The following is an 18,292-nucleotide window of genomic DNA, read 5'->3' as shown; positions in this document are numbered from 1 at the left end:
GGCGTGGGAAGCCATTGTCATCGGTGGCGTTTCTTGTGTGTGTGTGTGCCTCTCCAAGTCACACCGTGGGTATTAGTTTTGTTTCTCAGCGTCTCTCCCAGCGTCTACTGTTACAGAAGAGTAGCGTCTTCTGGCAATGCCGTGTTTCGACAAAATAATAGCTCCTTGGCTAGTAGATGCCCCGGCGGTTTTGGAACCCAGACAGCAAGCGTTAGATGGGCGAAATCTGTCACAAGTTTCCCATGACGGGCCATGTTTTGCTTTCTTGCAGCACAATGCAATGGGATGCCCTCGAGCCTGGCCACCCCCTGTCCCTCCTCTCACAAGATGTGACGGGGGAGGGTACCCCTGGCCCTGGTCCGAACCATCACCACCGTCGTGGCCGTTGCAATCTGCCCCCCCGGGCCCCGAGAGACCACTTTTATTGCTGCTTTACCGTCGGGCAGTTAGTAAGACGCGTGTAGGTAGCGTAGCTGCAGGTGAAAGTAGGTACCTGGCTAGGCTAGGTTCTGTAGTTGATTGATTGAGGTGCAAGGGCATACAGACAGGTACTGTATCTGGAGTGCGTCTGGTCTGTGAGGTGTGGGCTGCTGGAGGCAAGCGATTATTATTACACCACTTGCCCCTCTCATCTATTTACTTCTTCCTTCTCTTCTTCCTTCTTCACCTGGGTTGTCATCCTCTATCCATCAACGTTTTTTCTTTCTTCTCTTCTTGTTCTCTTTTACGAGAAACGCTGTTGCGTCTCTTCTCTTCTCCGAACTTGCTCTTTTGGCAGCTAGTCCCATCACGCTCATTATCACCAATATCGGACCAACTGGTTTGGCTGCTGACACTCCTTTGACAACGGTATAACACCAACGACCAAGACCGACACTCGGTTTTTCTACTTCACCACCTTTTACCAACAACCATATACCCCGACCTGTTCCTTGACTGAACAGTTTCGATTCTTGGATTCTTCCGGTGTCTGTATTCTTTTTTTCGAGTGGAATATTCTCGCGGGTTTTAAACAGCACATCCGGCATACCTTCCTTCCAGTATCTCGTCGAACGATTTGCGATCGCTTCGAGTATCTATCTCTCCCTCTGCGTGGTCGAACCATACAACACGGCTGGCCTTCTATATCAAGATTCATTTCAGCAACGCCTTCGATTCTTGAAGAACTAAGCGACGACTTTTTCATCCACTTCTATTTTTAACGATACCCCATTTGCGGATTCTTGAGGAACAACCACTCATTCAGCAACGGAACCCCTTCGAGCTCAGGCATGCCTTCTCAGCAGATAGCTCAGGCCGCTGCGCCTTACATCCCCTCGCGGGATTCCATGGACCGCCACGACTACGGCATCACAAAGAGCCGCAAGGCTTCGTCGACTGGTGGTGGACGTGCTTGGAGTGATGAGGAGGTGAGATGAAAACCAACTGTAGTTGACTTGTATCGGATGCTAACACAATATCCAGGAGGCATATCTTATCCAGACCCGTCTTCAGAAGATGCCCTACAAGTACATTGCTGCCCACCTCAAAAAGACTGAGCTGGCGTGCCGGCTTCACTATCACCAGCTCTCTCATGGCAGCAACCGACGCAACAAGCGTGCCGCCTCCGTCTCATCATCCGGAGCCTCCATCGACCACTCACCCGCAGTGCAAGTGAGCACCGCGAGCCCGGCCCGGGAGAGCATCTCCCGCTCAGCTTCTCCCCCTGGCAGCTCTCGCAGCTACAGCCCTGCTCCTTGCAACATCAGCGGTGCCCACCACGGCAACCACATTCAACTCCCCAGCATTGTCGGCCCCGGCGAGGTACCAAGGCTGCCTTCCATCCTGCCAAAGCCCACGGGCATGCCTCTCCCGCCTCCCGTTTCGACATATGCTTCCCCGGCCACCGAGGCCCCCGTGCCGATGCCTGCCCCCTTCCACCGCGCAGCCTCCCAGCACCGAACAACACCACCTCTCCGCCTCGACTGCACCGGCATCCCCCCGGCGCCTGCTCACACAGCTGCCCACGTCGACCTCTCCCGCCTTCACGCCATCTACTCTGCTCACCGCGCGTCGTTCTGGACAACAATCGCTAGCGAGTACGGCCCCAACGTCTCCCCAACTGTCCTGGAGCAGGCTTGGAAGACGGGCACCTGCTGCAGCCCCTCGTCCATCACACCAATCACTCCCATCTCCAGCCCAGGCAACGCTGAGAAGGAGGCGCAGAACCAGACCCAGTCCAAGGGCCAGGACAAGACACGCATCTCGTCGATCCTCGGCATCGACGCCGATCCCAGAACCGCCCGGGATCGGGATATGGTCAGGCGGCTGGAAGAAGAGCGATTTGGCATGATGCAAATAGCTCACTAAGCGCTACGATCAATGATGTCTGCATGATCCTCATCTCGGGGCAGGTAATAAGAATGAGGAGGGGGTGGAGACACGTACTACTGTCTTCTCCCCTGTGTATCATATACGCCTCTTGTTTTCGCATTTCGTTTCTCACTTATGGCATGGCTGCTCTCTCATACTATGAGAGCCACACTCAAACGACACGGCACATCTGCCATCTATTCTACCGTCTATTCGACGCGTGGAGCATGGGCATTCTACTTGGGCCCGCACTCATTTCACGAAACTCCAAACACTTCCCTTCATTTTTATGCTCTGCCTTTCTCTCTTATCACTTTTCTCTCTTATGAACCAAGTACTTATTGTCTAGTGGGTGGGATTTCAATCTCATGAGGTGGGATACAAAAAGGAGGTTTGACACGGCATCTGCTACACGACATGAAGAGCAGATGTCGCGGATGGGGGGAGGAGAAAGCCTCCTTTTTACAGCCCTTTTCTTCCGTCCTTTGCTTGAAGTACAGAACCAGATCCCTGCGGTAGAGGAGAGGGTTCTAGGATCACCTTTGTTTTACATTGTGTTGTCTCTGCGCGTTTTTTTTTACCACCCGTTTTCTGGCCTTGTTTCTCAGCAATCTTCTCCTTACATGTACAGTCCGATCTTTGTTTCTTGTTAAGGACTGATGAAATTACGGTGATGAAAAAAAGCCAATGCTCTAGCGCTCGGCCTCGCTATTATTTTTTGCTGGGCGGAGGGAGGGGGTTTGTGGGGGAGCGAGATGGATGGATTTACCCTGCTCAGTGGTGAAAGCTGGGCATGATAATTTTACTGATCTTGTCTCCATCTTGACTTCTGTATCTGCTATGTGATGTCTGTATGTGATGTGACGTGAGTTGATGTGATGTAGAGCCAAGGTGAAACTGGATCGGCGTACATAAGAACCAGTGGGAGGGGCATTGTTTGAGGTTGCTCGAGATGGTGATAGGTCCAGGCAGGCAGTTGTGCGATGTACAGTAAGTGATGGTTTGCTCGCATCAAGAGCATGGATTTGTAGTGGGAGAGGATGATCATCTATGCCTTACTGGCGATGAGTTGTACATACAGGGCCCGGCTCAATATGCAGCGAGCAGGATGAGGCTGCATGAATGGAACCAGATGGCACATGTCTATCTGACGTGACGGACCACTCTGATGGCGGAGACTAGAGTGCTAGCGGATGCATCTCTGCTATCTGGAAGAGCTCCATGATTTGATTTGATTGCTGCATTAATTGACAGCTCTCCTCCACTGTAATCTCCTTTTTGAGGAGTCCATGCACGCAACACGGATAGATGCGTCGTTTCCATTTCATATACATGAGACAGCCGATCATTTACAAAACGAAACAAGAGAAAAAAAAGTCAGCATAATAAATCTCGGGTCGGGATTCCCGTGTTTGGGAGGGAGTGGCCGTTTGGGGAGGGGGGATGGATTCCGAGGTTCGGGGCACGGGTCCGGGGCCGGGACAATCGGGAGAGGAGGCTCCGCTGACCGGCCGGGAGACATGGGTTTGCCGAACAAGGTAATGGTGACTTATCTGGGACACGTGCATATTCCGCTGGCGACATTTTGAGGCCGGCCATGGGAGGGAGAAGGATTTCCGTTCTGGACTTGTTTAACTACTGCTGTCGAGAGGAGAACAAGGACCCCTCTTTTTGCCCCCCCCCTCATTCCCTCGCGTGTGCATTATCCCTGTTCCTTAAAGAGGGGAGAAAGCTTCAAGATGGAGAGAAAGAGGAGACAACGAACTTTAGCAAGGTCCCCATTTCTTTACTGCAAGCTCGTGACCTTGCCTCTGCGGCCAGGGTAATTGCTAAGCCGACGGCTGGTATTCGATGAGGACTGGTGGCGGGTGGGGATTTTGGGATCGTGAAGACTTGGGGGAGGAGGCATGGGTTACTGGAGATGAATCCATTGGTCTTTTTTTGCCTCTATCTTTTATTGTTCCACAAGATTTGATATCTTTTGATTTACCTTGATGAACCGCCTCTACCCTATCTGGTGCTCCCCCAAAATTTGAGAGAAACATTCGACATCTCTAGGGCTTACAAGAACAAAAAGGCTTCTGGTTCTCCACAGGGTGATATCAGCACCTACAGCCCCAAGCCCAAGCCTCCCCAAGAACCTTGGAGACCTGCCCCGAGCTTAGCCACTTGGTAAGTAAGTTTTTGTTAGCCACTTCGATTGGCAGCTAAAAAGTTCGGAAATGCACACGCCCGCCTTTTGAAGGTCGTTGTTCGTTGTGCCGTTCTTGAACCTCCGCTTGCCGGCAGAGAGAGGCACGCTCTAACGACGCACGTCAGTCGCACACTCGCACCACATTTTTTTCATTTTTTCCCTCCTTCTCCTCCTCTCTTTCGTCATTTTGTCTAGACTCTTGTCACCTTGTTGTCTGTGGCTGACGGAATCTTTGCTTGCAACGTTGTGTCACTCATCACGCCCTCCGACATCGCAAAACAGAACTTGCATTATTAGTACCTTACATATCTAACCACCGACACTTCAGCCGCACACTCCGTAAAAATACTTGAACTCTTTTTTATTCTACTTAAGTTTGTTTGTTTGACAGTGTGAAACATCTTCTACAATGGCGGACAAGCAAGCTACTACCGACGTCAGCCCCGTCCCCACCCACGATCCCAAACAGTCCAGCGACTACATCCCCTTCCCGTGCTTGCCTCCCGGAGGACCTCTCAACCGCTGGTCCACAAAGGTCACTCGCGAGCATGACTACCCCGGAGCTCAGGTATGGCCCTCAATTGAGTTTCCCCATCATGTGGTGTCAGGGTCTGAAGCCCGTCTAGGCCATGCTCTACGGAGCCGGCGTCCCCAACAAGGACAAGATGAAGAACGCGCCCCAGGTCGGCATCGCGACCGTCTGGTGGCAGGGCAACCCTTGCAAGTGAGTCTTTGACACTCCAAGAGTAAAATATCTAGCCATTGGCGTTTACCGGTCGTGTTAACATTGCTTTCTCGCAGTACTCATCGTGAGTGAGATGACAAAAAAAACCAACACTCTCAAAACTTCACCTCGGCAAGGTGCACTTACACGAAAACCTAGTTCTTGACCTCGGTCAGATCGTCAAGACGGCTGTGGAGAGGGAGGGCATGCTCGGATGGCAGTTCAACACCATCGGCGTGTCAGACGCCATCACCATGGGCGGTGAAGGTGAGTTTTTGTTGAGCCTCGACAGTGAACTAGCGGGCTTAGATGCTATTAGGCATGCGCTTCTCCCTCCAGACGCGCGAGATCATCGCCGACTCGATCGAGTCCGTCACCTGCGCTCAGCACCACGATGCCAACATCTCCATTCCCGGCTGTGACAAGAACATGCCCGGAACCGTCATGGCCGCTGCCCGCCACAACCGGCCCTTCATCATGATCTACGGCGGCACCATCCGCAAGGGTCACTCTAACCTTCTCGAGAAGCCCATCAACATCAGCACCTGTTACGAGGCCCAGGGTGCCTTTACCTATGGCCGCCTCCATGCAAAGACGGATCCCGGTGCTCCCGGCCGTAACAGCTCTGATGTTATGGATGATATTGAGAAGCATGCTTGTCCTGGAGCTGGTGCCTGTGGTGGTATGTACACGGCAAACACCATGGCTACCGCCATCGAGGCCATGGGCCTCACGCTCCCTGGATCATCTTCGTATCCCGCTGAGTCTCCTGAGAAGCGACGTGAGTGTGAGCGTGCTGCTCAGGTTATTCGAACTACCATGGAGAAGGATCTCCGTCCCCGCGACATCATGACTCGGGCATCGTTCGAAAACGCCCTCGTGCTGACTATGATCCTTGGCGGTTCTACTAATGGTGTGCTTCACTTCCTCGCCATGGCCAATACTGCCGGCGTGCCCCTGACCCTCGACGACGTCCAGCGCGCCAGTGACCGCACTCCTTTCCTCGCAGACCTCGCCCCCAGCGGAAAGTACTACATGGAGGACCTCTACAATGTTGGTGGTACACCCTCCGTCATCAAGATGCTCGTCGCCCGCGGCGTCCTCGACGGCAGCATCATGACTATCACCGGCAAGACCCTCGCCGAGAACGTCGCCGACTGGCCTAGCCTGGACCCCGGACAAGACATCATCCGTCCCCTCGAGGACCCCATCAAGGCCACCGGCCATATCCGCATCCTCCGCGGTAACTTTGCTCCTGGCGGTGCAGTCGCCAAGATCACAGGCAAGGAAGGTCTCTCCTTCACCGGCAAGGCGCGTGTCTTTGATAGTGAAAAGGAGCTCTCTGCTGCGCTGGCAAAAAGCGAGATCACGCGCGATGACGGAAACCTGGTAGTCATTGTGCGGTACGAGGGACCCAAGGGCGGACCTGGTATGCCCGAACAGCTCAAGGCTTCGGCAGCCATCATGGGCGCCGGCCTATCCAACCTTGCTCTCGTGACGGACGGCCGATACAGCGGAGCTTCCCACGGCTTTATCGTGGGTCACGTCGTGCCCGAGGCCATGGTCGGAGGTCCTATCGCTCTCGTCAAGAACGGTGACGTCATCACCATTGACGCCGTGCGCAACCGCATCGACGTCGACATTACCGACGCCGAGATGGAGAAGCGGAGGAGCGAGTGGAAGGCTCCCGAGCCGAGAGTCAGAAGAGGAGTCTTGGCCAAGTATGCCAAGCTGGTTGGAGACGCCAGCCACGGCGCTGTTACGGATCAGTGGTAGAGCTGATACACACGACGAGAATGAAATGTTGATGTCTATATATGTAGTTATGTACTTTGGGTCATGGATTGGGCAGGATATCTGGAAAACAAAAAGACTGAATGAGAAAAATGAACATTACTTTGGCTAAACCTGTTTCCCCCTGAGTCAAGAACCCCATCATACAACCACAGATGACTGCTTGGTAATAGATATATACAATGACAGACAGACCTCGACTCTATTATTGAAAAACGACAAACTCATCCAAGACTATTTCAAAACCCCCCAGCAAAACGAACGAAGGGTATCGCGCAGACAGACATCAACACACTTCTCCTTCTCTCTCGTCTCTCCCATGGCAAATGCATCTCCACCCATGCTTCTTCGTGTGCAAAGCGTCCTGAAATCATATACGCAACTCTGACCTTCATCTCCACCCGACAGGTGCACCCATTACCATGCTATCTCTCTCCAATGCGATTCTGCATCCCGACCTCTAACATCCCCAAATATCTGTGAGGCCCGATGGCTCTCTGGCGGGCTCTAGTCACCCAGCGGCATGCCCTCGAGCTCATCCAGTAACCTCCGCCAGTTGTCAGCGAGCATCTCGGCATACTTAACTCGCTCGCCCGCCCAGTCCTGATTCCATCGGCTGACGTGGTACTGCGTTGACTGGAACGTGAGGAGCTCGTCGCGAAGGCACTCTTTGACAAAGATGGACCGGTTATGTTGCTGAACAATAGACTCCTTGTCCTATAAGTCGTGTTAGTGGTAGTGGCAGAGGGACAACCATCATACTTGCCTTGATAATGCTCTCTGCTATCCGGTCAATTTCGCCCGCCTTGACCGTACCCTCCGGCTTTGACCTCAAGTTGGTGAGTTTAGCTTCGTTGGTCTGAATTCTCCTCTCCAGGTAGGGAATGTTGTCTTTGTCCAGTCGTTCCCGGCGGTCAAACAACTCACGCACGCTCACAAGGGCGTCTCTCTGGCGCTTCAGGTCCTCCAGCACACCCTCGTCCCAGCCTCGGCTTTCGTCCTCCATCAGCGCCTGGCACGTCCGTAGATGCTTGCTCATGGCGACCAGCCCGTCATTGAGGAGAGGTACTTCGTTGGTATCGGTTGCGTACGTATCCCCTGATACCTCAGTTAGAGATGCCAGGGACAAGGCGATTCGGGCGTGGTCAGCAGCCACGCCTTCAGTTCTCTTGACGAGGCGATCCATAATGTTGCACACATTGATGTAAAGCTCAGCCGACCTCTTGACGCCAGCCCGAGTTCGCACAAACAACTCCTCTAGCGTGGGTGGCAACGAATCCTCCAGACCCGGAGGCAGTGCGCGGTCGGTAAACTCGTCCTGGACGGAGATGGTAGCTTGCTTTCGCCAGACAGACAACTCCTGATCCTTATATTAGCTTCAGCAGAAAGCTAAACACGTGGAGGCTTTGTCAACTTACTGTAGGGACCGTCAAGAACATGACGACGAGTTGCTCTTGGCTCAAGATAGGATGCCTGACAAGAGCGTTTAAGAATCTCGCCAGACCCCTTCTTCGCTTCTCAATAAAGGCACCGTCATTTGAAAGATGACTTCCGTTTACACCCACCCGCTTGGGTGGCAGAAGAGGCAGTACCCGGAAAGGGTACCTCTTGTGTAGACAATCCAGTAGCCAGACAAAATCACTGTATCGACGAATGACCTTGCTGCCGCGTCGCAGACTAGACACTTCGTAGTTGTGGTGTTGGAACATGAACATGCCCTCCTTCTCTGGCATGAGAACAACAACGACATTCTCCTCCAAACTGTGGCCGGTCCTGCCACTGCTCGTATGATGCGGAAGGCCTGGAGGACCCTGCGTACTGGGCGTGGGATCGGGCGCGGTGCCAAAAGGATTTTGGACAGGTCCAGCTGGAGATTCACCGAAGCCGCCTACACCAGTGTTGTGCCCATCGAAATATCCCCAGCCGCTAGGCGTCGTCACCGAGTTGCTGCTATTTTGTCTTCCGCCATTCGGAGGCGCGGCAGGGGGCTCAGCGATGTGCGCAATAGCCGGAGCAGCGATTTCCGCCGTCGGAGGTGTCTCGCCAAAGCCTGTATGACCGTTTGTGTTGTGGCTCTGGGCGCCGTTGGACCTGGGAGGTCCGTGATGATGGGCCTTGTGCATGTCCGGGCTGCCCCACGGGTCGTCTTCGGGGTCATCCATGGCTGGTCGGAACTGCTTGGGTTGTTGCTGTACCTGCACAGGTGGCGTAGGTGTATGCTGAATCGGCGTATCTTTCGGAGGCGTCTGAGGAGGCTTCGCTGAAAGTTCAGTAACTGGAGGTAGGACGGGCTCTGCAGTAAGGCCGGCAAGCTTGGGTTGTGGGAGGTCTGTGATGAAATGAGTTATTAGCTGTACAGGTAGTGTCTCCACCAACTGGGGGACATGCAAGCACTGATGTGATATGACATGGCCCCGACGATAAGACAGCGAATCGCCAAAGGCTCATCGAGTTGTTTGTGCCTGAAAATAACATTGTGCTGCCGGAAGACAAGCGTAGACATGTATAGAAGAAGTACTCACGTCGTCGTCGTTCATCAACACCATCAAGGCTGATGACCTCGCCCTCCTGTGCCAAGCCCACCAGCGCCAACAACACATTAAACTCGTTTCGATCCAGCGTCACATCCCCCCCACCGGGAGCCACGAGAGACATGATGCGAGCTTGGGCATCAGCACCGAGTCTCGCTGTGGCAAAGAGCTTTGCGATGCCTCCAGCTGTGACCCGGCCGTTGGTACCATCTTCGCGCACTACCGTGTCGAAGGTCTCGATATAGGTGTCTGGCACATCGCTCGCGGGGAGGAGGTTGCGGATCAGGTCGGCGCGGCTCTGCGGCTTGCGCGGCGAGGGCATACCCCAAGGCGAACCGTGAGGGCCATCGTCATCGGCAAAGAGGCTGTTGGAGGATGGCCTTGATGGGACGTCGTCATCGAAGAGACCGGCGCTGCCGCCACGAGTCGGGCCACTGGACGAGCCCAATCCAGGGTTGTCGTCAGTCGGCGATGTTCCAAACAAGGACATCGTGACTTTGGATGGTGTCGCCTGTGTCAGTCTCTCGTCTTTGTTCCGCGACGCGTATCAGGCTCGTCGATGTCGATCCGTACTGTAGCGATACTCGTAGAGCGATGTAGATCCCGTCGTTCGGAAGCGAGGCGTAATCGAAGCCACGGGTGAATGTTACAACACGACCACAGCTCTATTCGGAGAGAATCGGCCGCGAAACAGATAAAAAGCAACTGCAGGTGATGTGGAACAATCAGTAGACCATACAGCGGCTAAAATGACAAGACGGACGCGAATTGAGAGGCAACCGGGGAGGTTGGTGAAGTCATTCCAGAGTGGAGAAGACTTGGATGCTGCGACATCAACTTGAGGCAGAGCTCCTGTGGAGCATCACGGGTACGTACCTACATGCGCAGGGCATCTGGAACCTGAACCCGCCGAAACAGGCAGGCACCCAACGCCACACCTGTCAAACCTGTGGCTGATATCACTCATTATCACAATAGAGATGAATTGAAAAGGTTCAATTGATTGTACATTGCTTGTTATCACATCCAAGTCATCATCATGCTTGGGTCGGTATAATACACTTCTCCGACATGCTTGTCCCCCGCCCTTAGAACAGCGTCTCCTCGGTGACCTTGTTCTCCTTCTTGACCTCGCTCTTGATCTTGTGCACTCCCGGCACCCTAAAGTACAAACTGGGCGACTCGCCTGGCGCCAGCTGGTGGCTCAGGTATCCTCGGTGTGCGGGATCACGGTAGTACTCGATGTCCTCACGGCTGGTAGGGTCGGGTAACCGGTATCGGAAGGGGGATTCGCGGGCTGCGGCCACTACAGACTCGACGTGCTCCTTGCCCTGGGGCAGAGGCTTGTCTGTGTTGACCGACTCGCCCGTTAGAAGTCGCCTCATGGCGAGCTTGGTGTAGTAACGGGTCAGGATCTTGCCGCCGGCGCCCTCGATCGCGGCAATGGCACCGGCCGAGGCACGAGAGACCATTACATCAATGGGCTGCTTAAGGCTATCTCCGCCACGGGACAGCACCTTGATGCCATCCTTGATGGTACCGACAATTCCGCACTCGATCAATTCCTTGGGGGTGATCTGCTTCGTGGGGTCGAGTCGTCCCTGGTCAATCCAAGCCTGGATCTGGTCGAGGTTCACTTCGGACATCTGAGGGGCTCGGCTGCCGGTGTGTTAGCCAATTGATCTTATTTCTTCCCGTTTCTTGCATCTCTCGATTGCGGAGAGCGAGGGCATCCTCACAAGTTGCTGAAACCCTTTCGGCCGTGCTTGACGATCAGAGGTGTCTGACCACCCTGGAACCAAGGCTTGACCTTTCCATGCTGCTTCTGACCCTTGTGACCACGACCAGACGTCTTTCCGTGTCCGGACGAGGGACCGCGACCGACTCTCTTCTTGTTGTGAATGGCGCCGGGGTTGTTGGCGAGGCTGCTGAGGATGGAAGCGTTGCGGGTCTGGAGGGAGAGGCCGGCGAGGTACGCGGTCAGCGACGACACGGGAGCATTGGCGGTTGCCCTGCAGCACAGGGATGTGCTGAGGGGAGAAATTCGAGGAGGCATCGTCGGGAGGGAAGGGCGCCGTGGCCGTAGCTTTCGAGGTTGATGCTGGCGCTCTCAAGACTGTCGGCATCCAATTTTTTGGAGAGCGTTAGCGGGATGGCAGTCTGGGGTTGTGGATGCCTCAGGCCACAACGGCTCTTCATGCATATTACAGCGGGCAAAACTCACCCATGATAACTGATGTGCATGGAATGGAAAATGAGAATTCTTGCTCTGAAATATTGTAGCTGGAAATTGGGTTACAAGTTTTTGTCCTTCTCAGTCTCGGGCGTCTCTTGGTGTTGACAGACCATTACCAACGCGATTAGCCTCAACTATCTGGGCCGAAGACGTAAAGGATGATTGATGATAGAGTGCGTTGTTTATGTCCAAATTTCGAGGAAAACTGTATGTTTCCAACAGAAGCCGTTGTCCAGTTGCATATATTTTGCCCCAGTAGATGCTTCTTCGTACTCAACACTCAATCATTGGTATCCCTGGTCGAAAGCATTGCTTCAATGACTGGATGTGGATATAGAGTATGGTAAGGAGTCTTGCAAAGCGAAGAAAGAGAATTGATGAATCAATTGTAGGGAGGATATACGACAAAACGATTATCCAAGCGCTGCCCCAATGACCGTTATCATGTAACTCCAAACTCCAAGAACAGGGTCAACTACTCCATCCTACATAATCACAACTCCACAACCCTTCCATCATCAAATCCCCTTGTGTCCTCCAACGTCGGGCCCTTATAGCCCAGAACATACCCCCTCTGGTTCGCAACTACCTTGATGCCTCCCCTCTGAAACTCGGTTGTAAAGTGTGTGTGTCCAAACATCCACATCGCCACCCCGCGCATAAACTCCCTAGCCTGAAGCACGTCTGTCGAGAAGGCTGTTTTATATGGAACTTTGACGTGCTCCGGCCGTGATGCACCTCGTACGCAGGGCGCGTGATGCGTCACTACAAGAACGTTGCGCTGGGACTCTGGAGGGAGCTCGTTGAGTTCGGCGACGGTGGTTGTGAGGTACTCGAGGTCCTTGGCGTGGCACTCGTTGTGCTTGGCGACCGACCAGCCAGAAATGAGCTTGTAGTCTGAAACCCGGAGTGTGATGATTTCCGCTGCTGAGGGATGGATGTTTGACCAGAGCGTTGCGCCGACAATAGTCAGCTTTGAATCAGGGTCGTCCCATCGCTTCCTATCCAAGATCACAAGTTTGCCCTCAAGAACCTCCTCCTTCTCCAACTCCTTTGCCTTTTCCACACCATCCTCATAACTCATCTCATAAAACTCGTGGTTCCCGAGGACAAGAAAGACCTTTTCAAAGCGTGCAGTTTGGCGTGCGAGAAAGGGGAGAAACATGTCGTAGTCGACCAGACGACCAATGTCACCACCAAGGACGAGCAGGGGCGCCTTGACTGGGAAGTCAAATGTCGAGTATTGCCGGTTTAGCTCGAGATGTAGATCTGACATGATCTGCACTGTTCGGCCACATGGTTCCCGGGTTGGGATTGAAGGGCCGAAGAGATACTCGGAAACACGACTCAGAGTCTCCATTGTGTGTGAGAGGGACAATAGATTGTAGTGTAAGATGCAAGTTTTGACGTTCAAGAAATGAGCTGAATGATCCAAACAAGTCTCCTTGAGGTGCCAGCAACTAGGACTCTTATATAGGACTTGACTTGTTAGACAACCCTCCCTCTTTGTGTGGGGTCAGAACTCATCGCCGTTGCTGAGAGGCGGTGCTTGTTAGCTTGAGGGCCTCCAACGCCACCATCAGCCCTGGCAAATCTGCCTACACCAACGCCAATGACAAGGCTTCCTTTGTCTTCTGATCTCAGCCGCAGGGGCGGTACCGTAGTTTCGGTTCGGTAGTTCCCATGAGGCTTGAGGCTTGCAAGCATTATCATCAGGAATGGTCCATGCATGCCATCCCATGTTCACTAAGGTCGCGATCCGTAAAATGAGGTAGCGTGTAGTGATGGAACAAGAGCCATTAACACAAGGATTAAATAAAGCGCTGCTTCCAAGCGGCCGTTATTTGCAGGAATGAGTGATTGCTCAGTCCCATGTATCATTAATACCCAATGTAGTGTACTCTTTCACCTCGCTTCCGAGTACCAAAATGCAGCCCGAAATCTATCAGATCAATAACGGCACCCAACCCTCATCTGTAACAAGATTCCCACAATGCGTGTGCCGTATCCTGTAGTGCAAATTCGACCAGTATCCTGAACGAGGCCTGTGGTCGAAAAGATGAACAAAGGTCTAGGCCACCGCCGTAAAACAAAACGCCACTCCTCTTTTTATCCTGGCCCTGACCGTGCGCAATTATCGTCTTGATTATGCCCAACAAACTCGCTCATGCTCTTCGGAGCGTTGGTGTCCGTTGGTATCCGATTCCTCCACATTAGTTGAGGAGGTTCTGGTGGAAGGATCTCGGCTCGCTGCTGGTATTGAACGAGTCTCGCCGGTTGGTTACTCAATATGGATGAGCCCAACCTCCCGCAACGTCGACCCATTCAGCAAGACAAGATCCTTCCTTGCCCTCCACGTCGACAACATCTGTGTCGCATCTGCACCGGCAGCCAATACCACCTTCTTGTACGTCATCCCAGTGTTCCCAGTAGTCGTCCTCCTCGATTCGTTTTCGCTCGGGGAATGTCGTCTTCTCCAGGTAAGGTTCTCGCGCGAGCTGCTTGCCCGGTGCATTCGCAGGACAATGCTGGATGGTTGTATGTCGGTATCCAAAGTCTCGGAAGTAGTGGATATCTTGAGGACCCAGCAACGCGCCAGCGGCAAGGGAATGGATAGGAGCATCGCCCCACTGTAAGTTATTAGCATTGGATCTCGAAAGAGAGACAACAAGACGTACTCGTTCCATCCAGAAACCGCCACTCCGGTCCATCATCTCGAAGAAATCCTGATACTCCTTGCTGCGGAACCAGCTGAGCTTGGCAATCTCGAAATTGGACCAGAAGTGGCACATGTTGTACTTCTCCCCCTCCATAGACTCGGGATCCACGAGAGGCTCCTTCTTCTTGGTGAAGGACTCCCACAAACTCTTGTCCGCCACTGGAGTATCGCTATCCTGAGGAGCGTCCTCATCCTCTTCCGGTGGCTCAACAAACATTTCCCATAGACCCTTGGAAGTGAGATTGTTCAATCGCTTGTAGGCGGAGGCGTATCGGAAGATGTTGGGGACGGTCTCGCGGAGTTCCTTGACGGCAATGGTGAAGCCGTAGGTCTTGTTGTGTTCGATCATCTTGAGGAAAGGATCGCTGTTCCAAGTTAGTAATTGCAGGGTAGTAGACCGGAAGGAAGGCGACGAACTATGTGATGTCGCAAAAGTAGCTGATCTCTGGCTCAACCCGCCAATACCACTCGTACTTGAGCAATAGGGGATGGTTAAAGAAGAAGCTATATCCGTGTTAGCGGAACCCTGTGAGCATTCCATTCTTGACATACCCAGAGTAGAATCTGCACATCTTGTGGTAGCTCTCAAGACCTCCGTACATGACGGCTGCGTCGCCTTGCTTGGCAATGCCTTCTGTAGCAACCTTGGGGTCGAGCCAGTCAGGAAATCCCCACATGTCTGGCCCGACCTTGCCGAACTCGACCTCCCCTGAAGTATAATTTCGAACAGCCTCCTTGAAATTATCGTCGAAGTCGCCATCGTTGAGGAAAACGTATGGATAGTGATACCATCTGTTGAAGTGCCTCTCGACCGACTTGATGGATTGTACAACGCCGTCGATCTCCTTGTTTCGAGCGAGGATCACAAAGGCAGCGTTCGCTCGGGGCTGGCTGGTGTCGGGCTGGGCGCAGCCCTCGACAAACACCTTGTCGTACTTTTCGCTGATTTTGCTGTCGTGACGACACGTCAGTTGTGGATGATTTAGAGTTTTGGGGATCAGACAGACATACCGCATGGCTGGGGCAGCGCCCCCTGGTATCAGGAATCTCCCGGGAGAGCTGGGATGGCTGACGAAGAGAATAAAGATGAGGATTAAAACAAGCATAGGAAAGAAAATTACAACGCCCAGAGGCACAGAAATGGTAGAGTTTCCCCTTAACCGCAGCGGCCGGCGGAAAAAGGCCAGGCGGGAGTCGAGGGTCTTGTGTTTAGAGCCCCTCTTCTCGTCGAGGGGAAGCTGTAGAGGAGGTTTGCTGGGAGCCACCTTTGTGGCCCTTCGAATCAGGTCCATGGCGAGAAGGGGCCTACCGCGGCGGCAGGTTCTGAGATTGAAAGCAGTTGAGGTCGGGAGGACATGAATTGCGCCGTGTCGTGGCGCCTGCGACAGCCGGCGAAGGAGCAGGAAGACAGGAAAGGTCGGAGGTGTCCAAGGGGGAGATTAGAGAAGCTCGAAGTTGTAGATATCGCAAAGGGGGAAGTAAATCGTTCGTCGTCGTCGGTCGTAGCTCGTCGTCGAAATGCGCAACAAGAAAAAAAATTGATTGAGACACGCGGGTTCGTGGGGACCTCGTACAGGCAACGGAACGGAACCTCAACGGATGTATGCGTGATGCTGGCCGGTGATGGATGGAATGAATAAGTAACGAGCGACAGGGACCACGTTCCCTGAATCAAGATTTCCACTCCTCGACCTAAGTAAGTCACTGACTGACGCGGCGGTGGGGCGACCCTTGGCGACTCGAGCACAGGAGAACCGGCGATGGATGGATGTGAGGACGGGACGGTCGACGACTCCGGCGGACGGAGCTAAGGGGGTGATGGTCTTGGTCTTGGCCTACGGGAGGCAATGCGGGAGAGTCAAACGGAAGGGTGGGAAACAAGAAAAGGGAGGGAGAAAAGAGTGTGGGAAGTGGGAGGAGGCTCGGGAAAGGACCCGCGATGCGCCAAGGCAATGAATGCTTGATGCTTGCTGAAGGTGGTGGTGGTAGTGGTGGTGATATGATGTGTGCAGAGGCCACAGCGGCAACATGATGCTAACTTTGCCATCCACTGCCAGACCCAACCTAAGGAAAGCTGGAAGCCACATTTCTGAGATCCCTGGAACCTGCAGGGGGGAGCGGGGAGTCCGTGGGCCAATAGACCGCCTGCAGCACAGAGGCCCGGGTCCAATCAGGGGCCGCAGGTTTACCTAAAAAGGCGGAATATTGGTATCTCCCGGTCCGGGACTCCCCTGCGCGACCCCGGCATAGCTGGAATTGCGCTGGTCTCTGTCCCTTGCAAGGAGAAGGAAGTTGTGATTAGGTTCTCACAGCAGGAGAATCGAATCTCCCTTTTTTCTTCCTCGCCAGCCAGACGAGAAGCCTCCTTGCCTACCTGTGGCTAGCGCTGCCCCACGTGTCTCATGCAAGCCCATCGCTGATAACAGTCTAGGGCGGAATTGGACGGGCATCCAAGTTTTTTTCCTGGCCAGCGACTGACTTGCTTGGACGGAGCGGAGCGGATAGAAGCCGTCACATGCACGCGCGGTCGTGGATCTTGGAAGCGTGAAGCGCGCCGAGAGCGGCTGCGGCTAGAATCAGATCTTGGTATCAAAGGAGCTGACAAAGAGCCGCCTTGCTGACAGCTGACGTCGCTCGCATCCTGTCCAACCAGCACCACAGCTTGCATCAGAAACAAAAATCTGGGGAAATCTTACCTTGCCTGGCTGGGGCGCTTCTCGACTTCTTTTATGTCAGCTTCTGATATGGTCTGACCTGACAACAAAAATGCCTCCCAAAATAACATCCAAGAACCTCTCTTACGACAACTCGGCACCGCCATTTCTCGCTGCCCTGCGTGCTCAAGCTGCGGGTGCGACTGGTCCTGATCCTCTCCTCGCTGCGCAACGAAGGTCAGCCAAGAAGCGGTCAAGTAGTGAAGAGGCTGAAGATGTACCTCTTGTCGTGGATGAGGATGGGAACGTTGTGAACTTGGAGGTCGACAAGGACGGGATAGTCAAGGAGCCGGCAAATCATTCACTGGATCCTTCAGCAGAAAAGGAATCGACAAAGGAACCGGAGAGCAAGGCAGCCATTGGAGGCCGAAAACGCAAAGTCGGAAAGGTCATCGGTGAAGCTGCTGAAGAGCCAGCCGACAAGGAGGCCAATGGCAAAAAGGACAAGAACGGAGACGCTGACAAGGAGGCTGTCAAGAATCGGAAACCCAAGAAGAAGGCCAAAAAGATTAAGCTGAGTTTTGATGAGGACGAGGGATGAGGATGTCGGACGTGGGAACCAATGCGACTTTTTACATCAACACGGAGGCGCAGCCAAGGATGAACCCCAGCCGACGTTTTTGACCCATTCGCGGCCGCCGGGGAGGCTATGCCATCACACCACCATGACCTTGAGGAAACCGACGATGAAGGGTCTACATGCCGACCAGTATTCTGGATACGATACGTCTATGGAACCAATCTTCTCCTGAAGACGGCTGCCATCTTGACTGAGCTCACATTGAAATTTGAAAAGAGCAAGCCGAGTGAGCCGGGGTCAGTTGAGGCAGCGTTCGGATGAATTGACGTGGTAGGGCTGGCATTGACTTCACCTCGGGTAGGGTCCTAGTCGGCTCTTGGAAACATGTCATGTCGTGTTGGATGACATCACCTACTCTCTTCAAGATACGCGTTTAGAACCTCGAGCATTGCTTCTATGAAGCCATGGCTAAAACCTCACAATACACGCAGTCCAATTACTGTCAACA

The 18,292-nt window shown here is 53.5% G+C and overlaps 6 protein-coding genes and 1 pseudogene across 7 annotated transcripts, besides 1 other annotated feature; 3 read left to right on the top strand and 4 right to left on the bottom strand.

The window, feature by feature from the left end:
• Positions 1-1,247: 1,247 nt before the first annotated feature.
• On the top strand, positions 1,248-2,349 carry NCS57_00867500 (annotated as a pseudogene). Its single transcript has 2 exons — positions 1,248-1,409; positions 1,465-2,349.
• Positions 1,248-2,349: a sequence feature.
• A 2,606-nt stretch (positions 2,350-4,955) lies between these two features.
• On the top strand, positions 4,956-7,046 carry NCS57_00867400 (Dihydroxy-acid dehydratase; the record flags this gene model as incomplete). Its single annotated transcript, XM_053058484.1, has 5 exons — positions 4,956-5,114; positions 5,173-5,270; positions 5,348-5,355; positions 5,430-5,537; positions 5,590-7,046. 5 exons carry the CDS (start codon positions 4,956-4,958, stop codon positions 7,044-7,046), a joined length of 1,830 nt encoding a protein of 609 aa, XP_052912315.1.
• Positions 7,047-7,571: 525 nt separating this feature from the next.
• Positions 7,572-10,085, bottom strand: NCS57_00867300 (Sorting nexin MVP1; the record flags this gene model as incomplete). Its single annotated transcript, XM_053058483.1, has 4 exons — positions 7,572-7,781; positions 7,831-8,430; positions 8,483-9,393; positions 9,587-10,085. 4 exons carry the CDS (start codon positions 10,083-10,085, stop codon positions 7,572-7,574), a joined length of 2,220 nt encoding a protein of 739 aa, XP_052912314.1.
• Positions 10,086-10,683: 598 nt separating this feature from the next.
• NCS57_00867200 (Ribosomal-L18e/L15P domain-containing protein) lies at positions 10,684-11,705 on the bottom strand (the record flags this gene model as incomplete). Its single annotated transcript, XM_053058482.1, has 2 exons — positions 11,335-11,705; positions 10,684-11,254 (listed from the first exon to the last, which is right to left on the bottom strand). The coding sequence occupies exons 1-2, from the start codon at positions 11,649-11,651 to the stop codon at positions 10,684-10,686; spliced, it is 888 nt and encodes a 295-aa protein (XP_052912313.1). The 5' UTR covers positions 11,652-11,705.
• Positions 11,706-12,324: 619 nt separating this feature from the next.
• NCS57_00867100 (Metallophos domain-containing protein) lies at positions 12,325-13,191 on the bottom strand (the record flags this gene model as incomplete). Its single annotated transcript, XM_053058481.1, has 1 exon — positions 12,325-13,191. The coding sequence occupies one exon, from the start codon at positions 13,189-13,191 to the stop codon at positions 12,325-12,327; it is 867 nt and encodes a 288-aa protein (XP_052912312.1).
• A 925-nt stretch (positions 13,192-14,116) lies between these two features.
• Positions 14,117-15,842, bottom strand: NCS57_00867000 (uncharacterized protein; the record flags this gene model as incomplete). Its single annotated transcript, XM_053058480.1, has 5 exons — positions 14,117-14,461; positions 14,510-14,915; positions 14,968-15,054; positions 15,103-15,501; positions 15,562-15,842. 5 exons carry the CDS (start codon positions 15,840-15,842, stop codon positions 14,117-14,119), a joined length of 1,518 nt encoding a protein of 505 aa, XP_052912311.1.
• A 1,474-nt stretch (positions 15,843-17,316) lies between these two features.
• On the top strand, positions 17,317-17,805 carry NCS57_00866900 (DUF4604 domain-containing protein; the record flags this gene model as incomplete). The annotated part of the gene is made up of 1 exon (XM_053058479.1): positions 17,317-17,805. The coding sequence occupies one exon, from the start codon at positions 17,317-17,319 to the stop codon at positions 17,803-17,805; it is 489 nt and encodes a 162-aa protein (XP_052912310.1).
• Positions 17,806-18,292: the final 487 nt, after the last annotated feature.

Source organism: Fusarium keratoplasticum, chromosome 6, assembly GCF_025433545.1.
Source record: "Fusarium keratoplasticum isolate Fu6.1 chromosome 6, whole genome shotgun sequence".
Lineage (NCBI taxonomy): Eukaryota > Fungi > Ascomycota > Sordariomycetes > Hypocreales > Nectriaceae > Fusarium > Fusarium keratoplasticum.
This window is presented reverse-complemented; position numbering and strand designations above follow the sequence as displayed.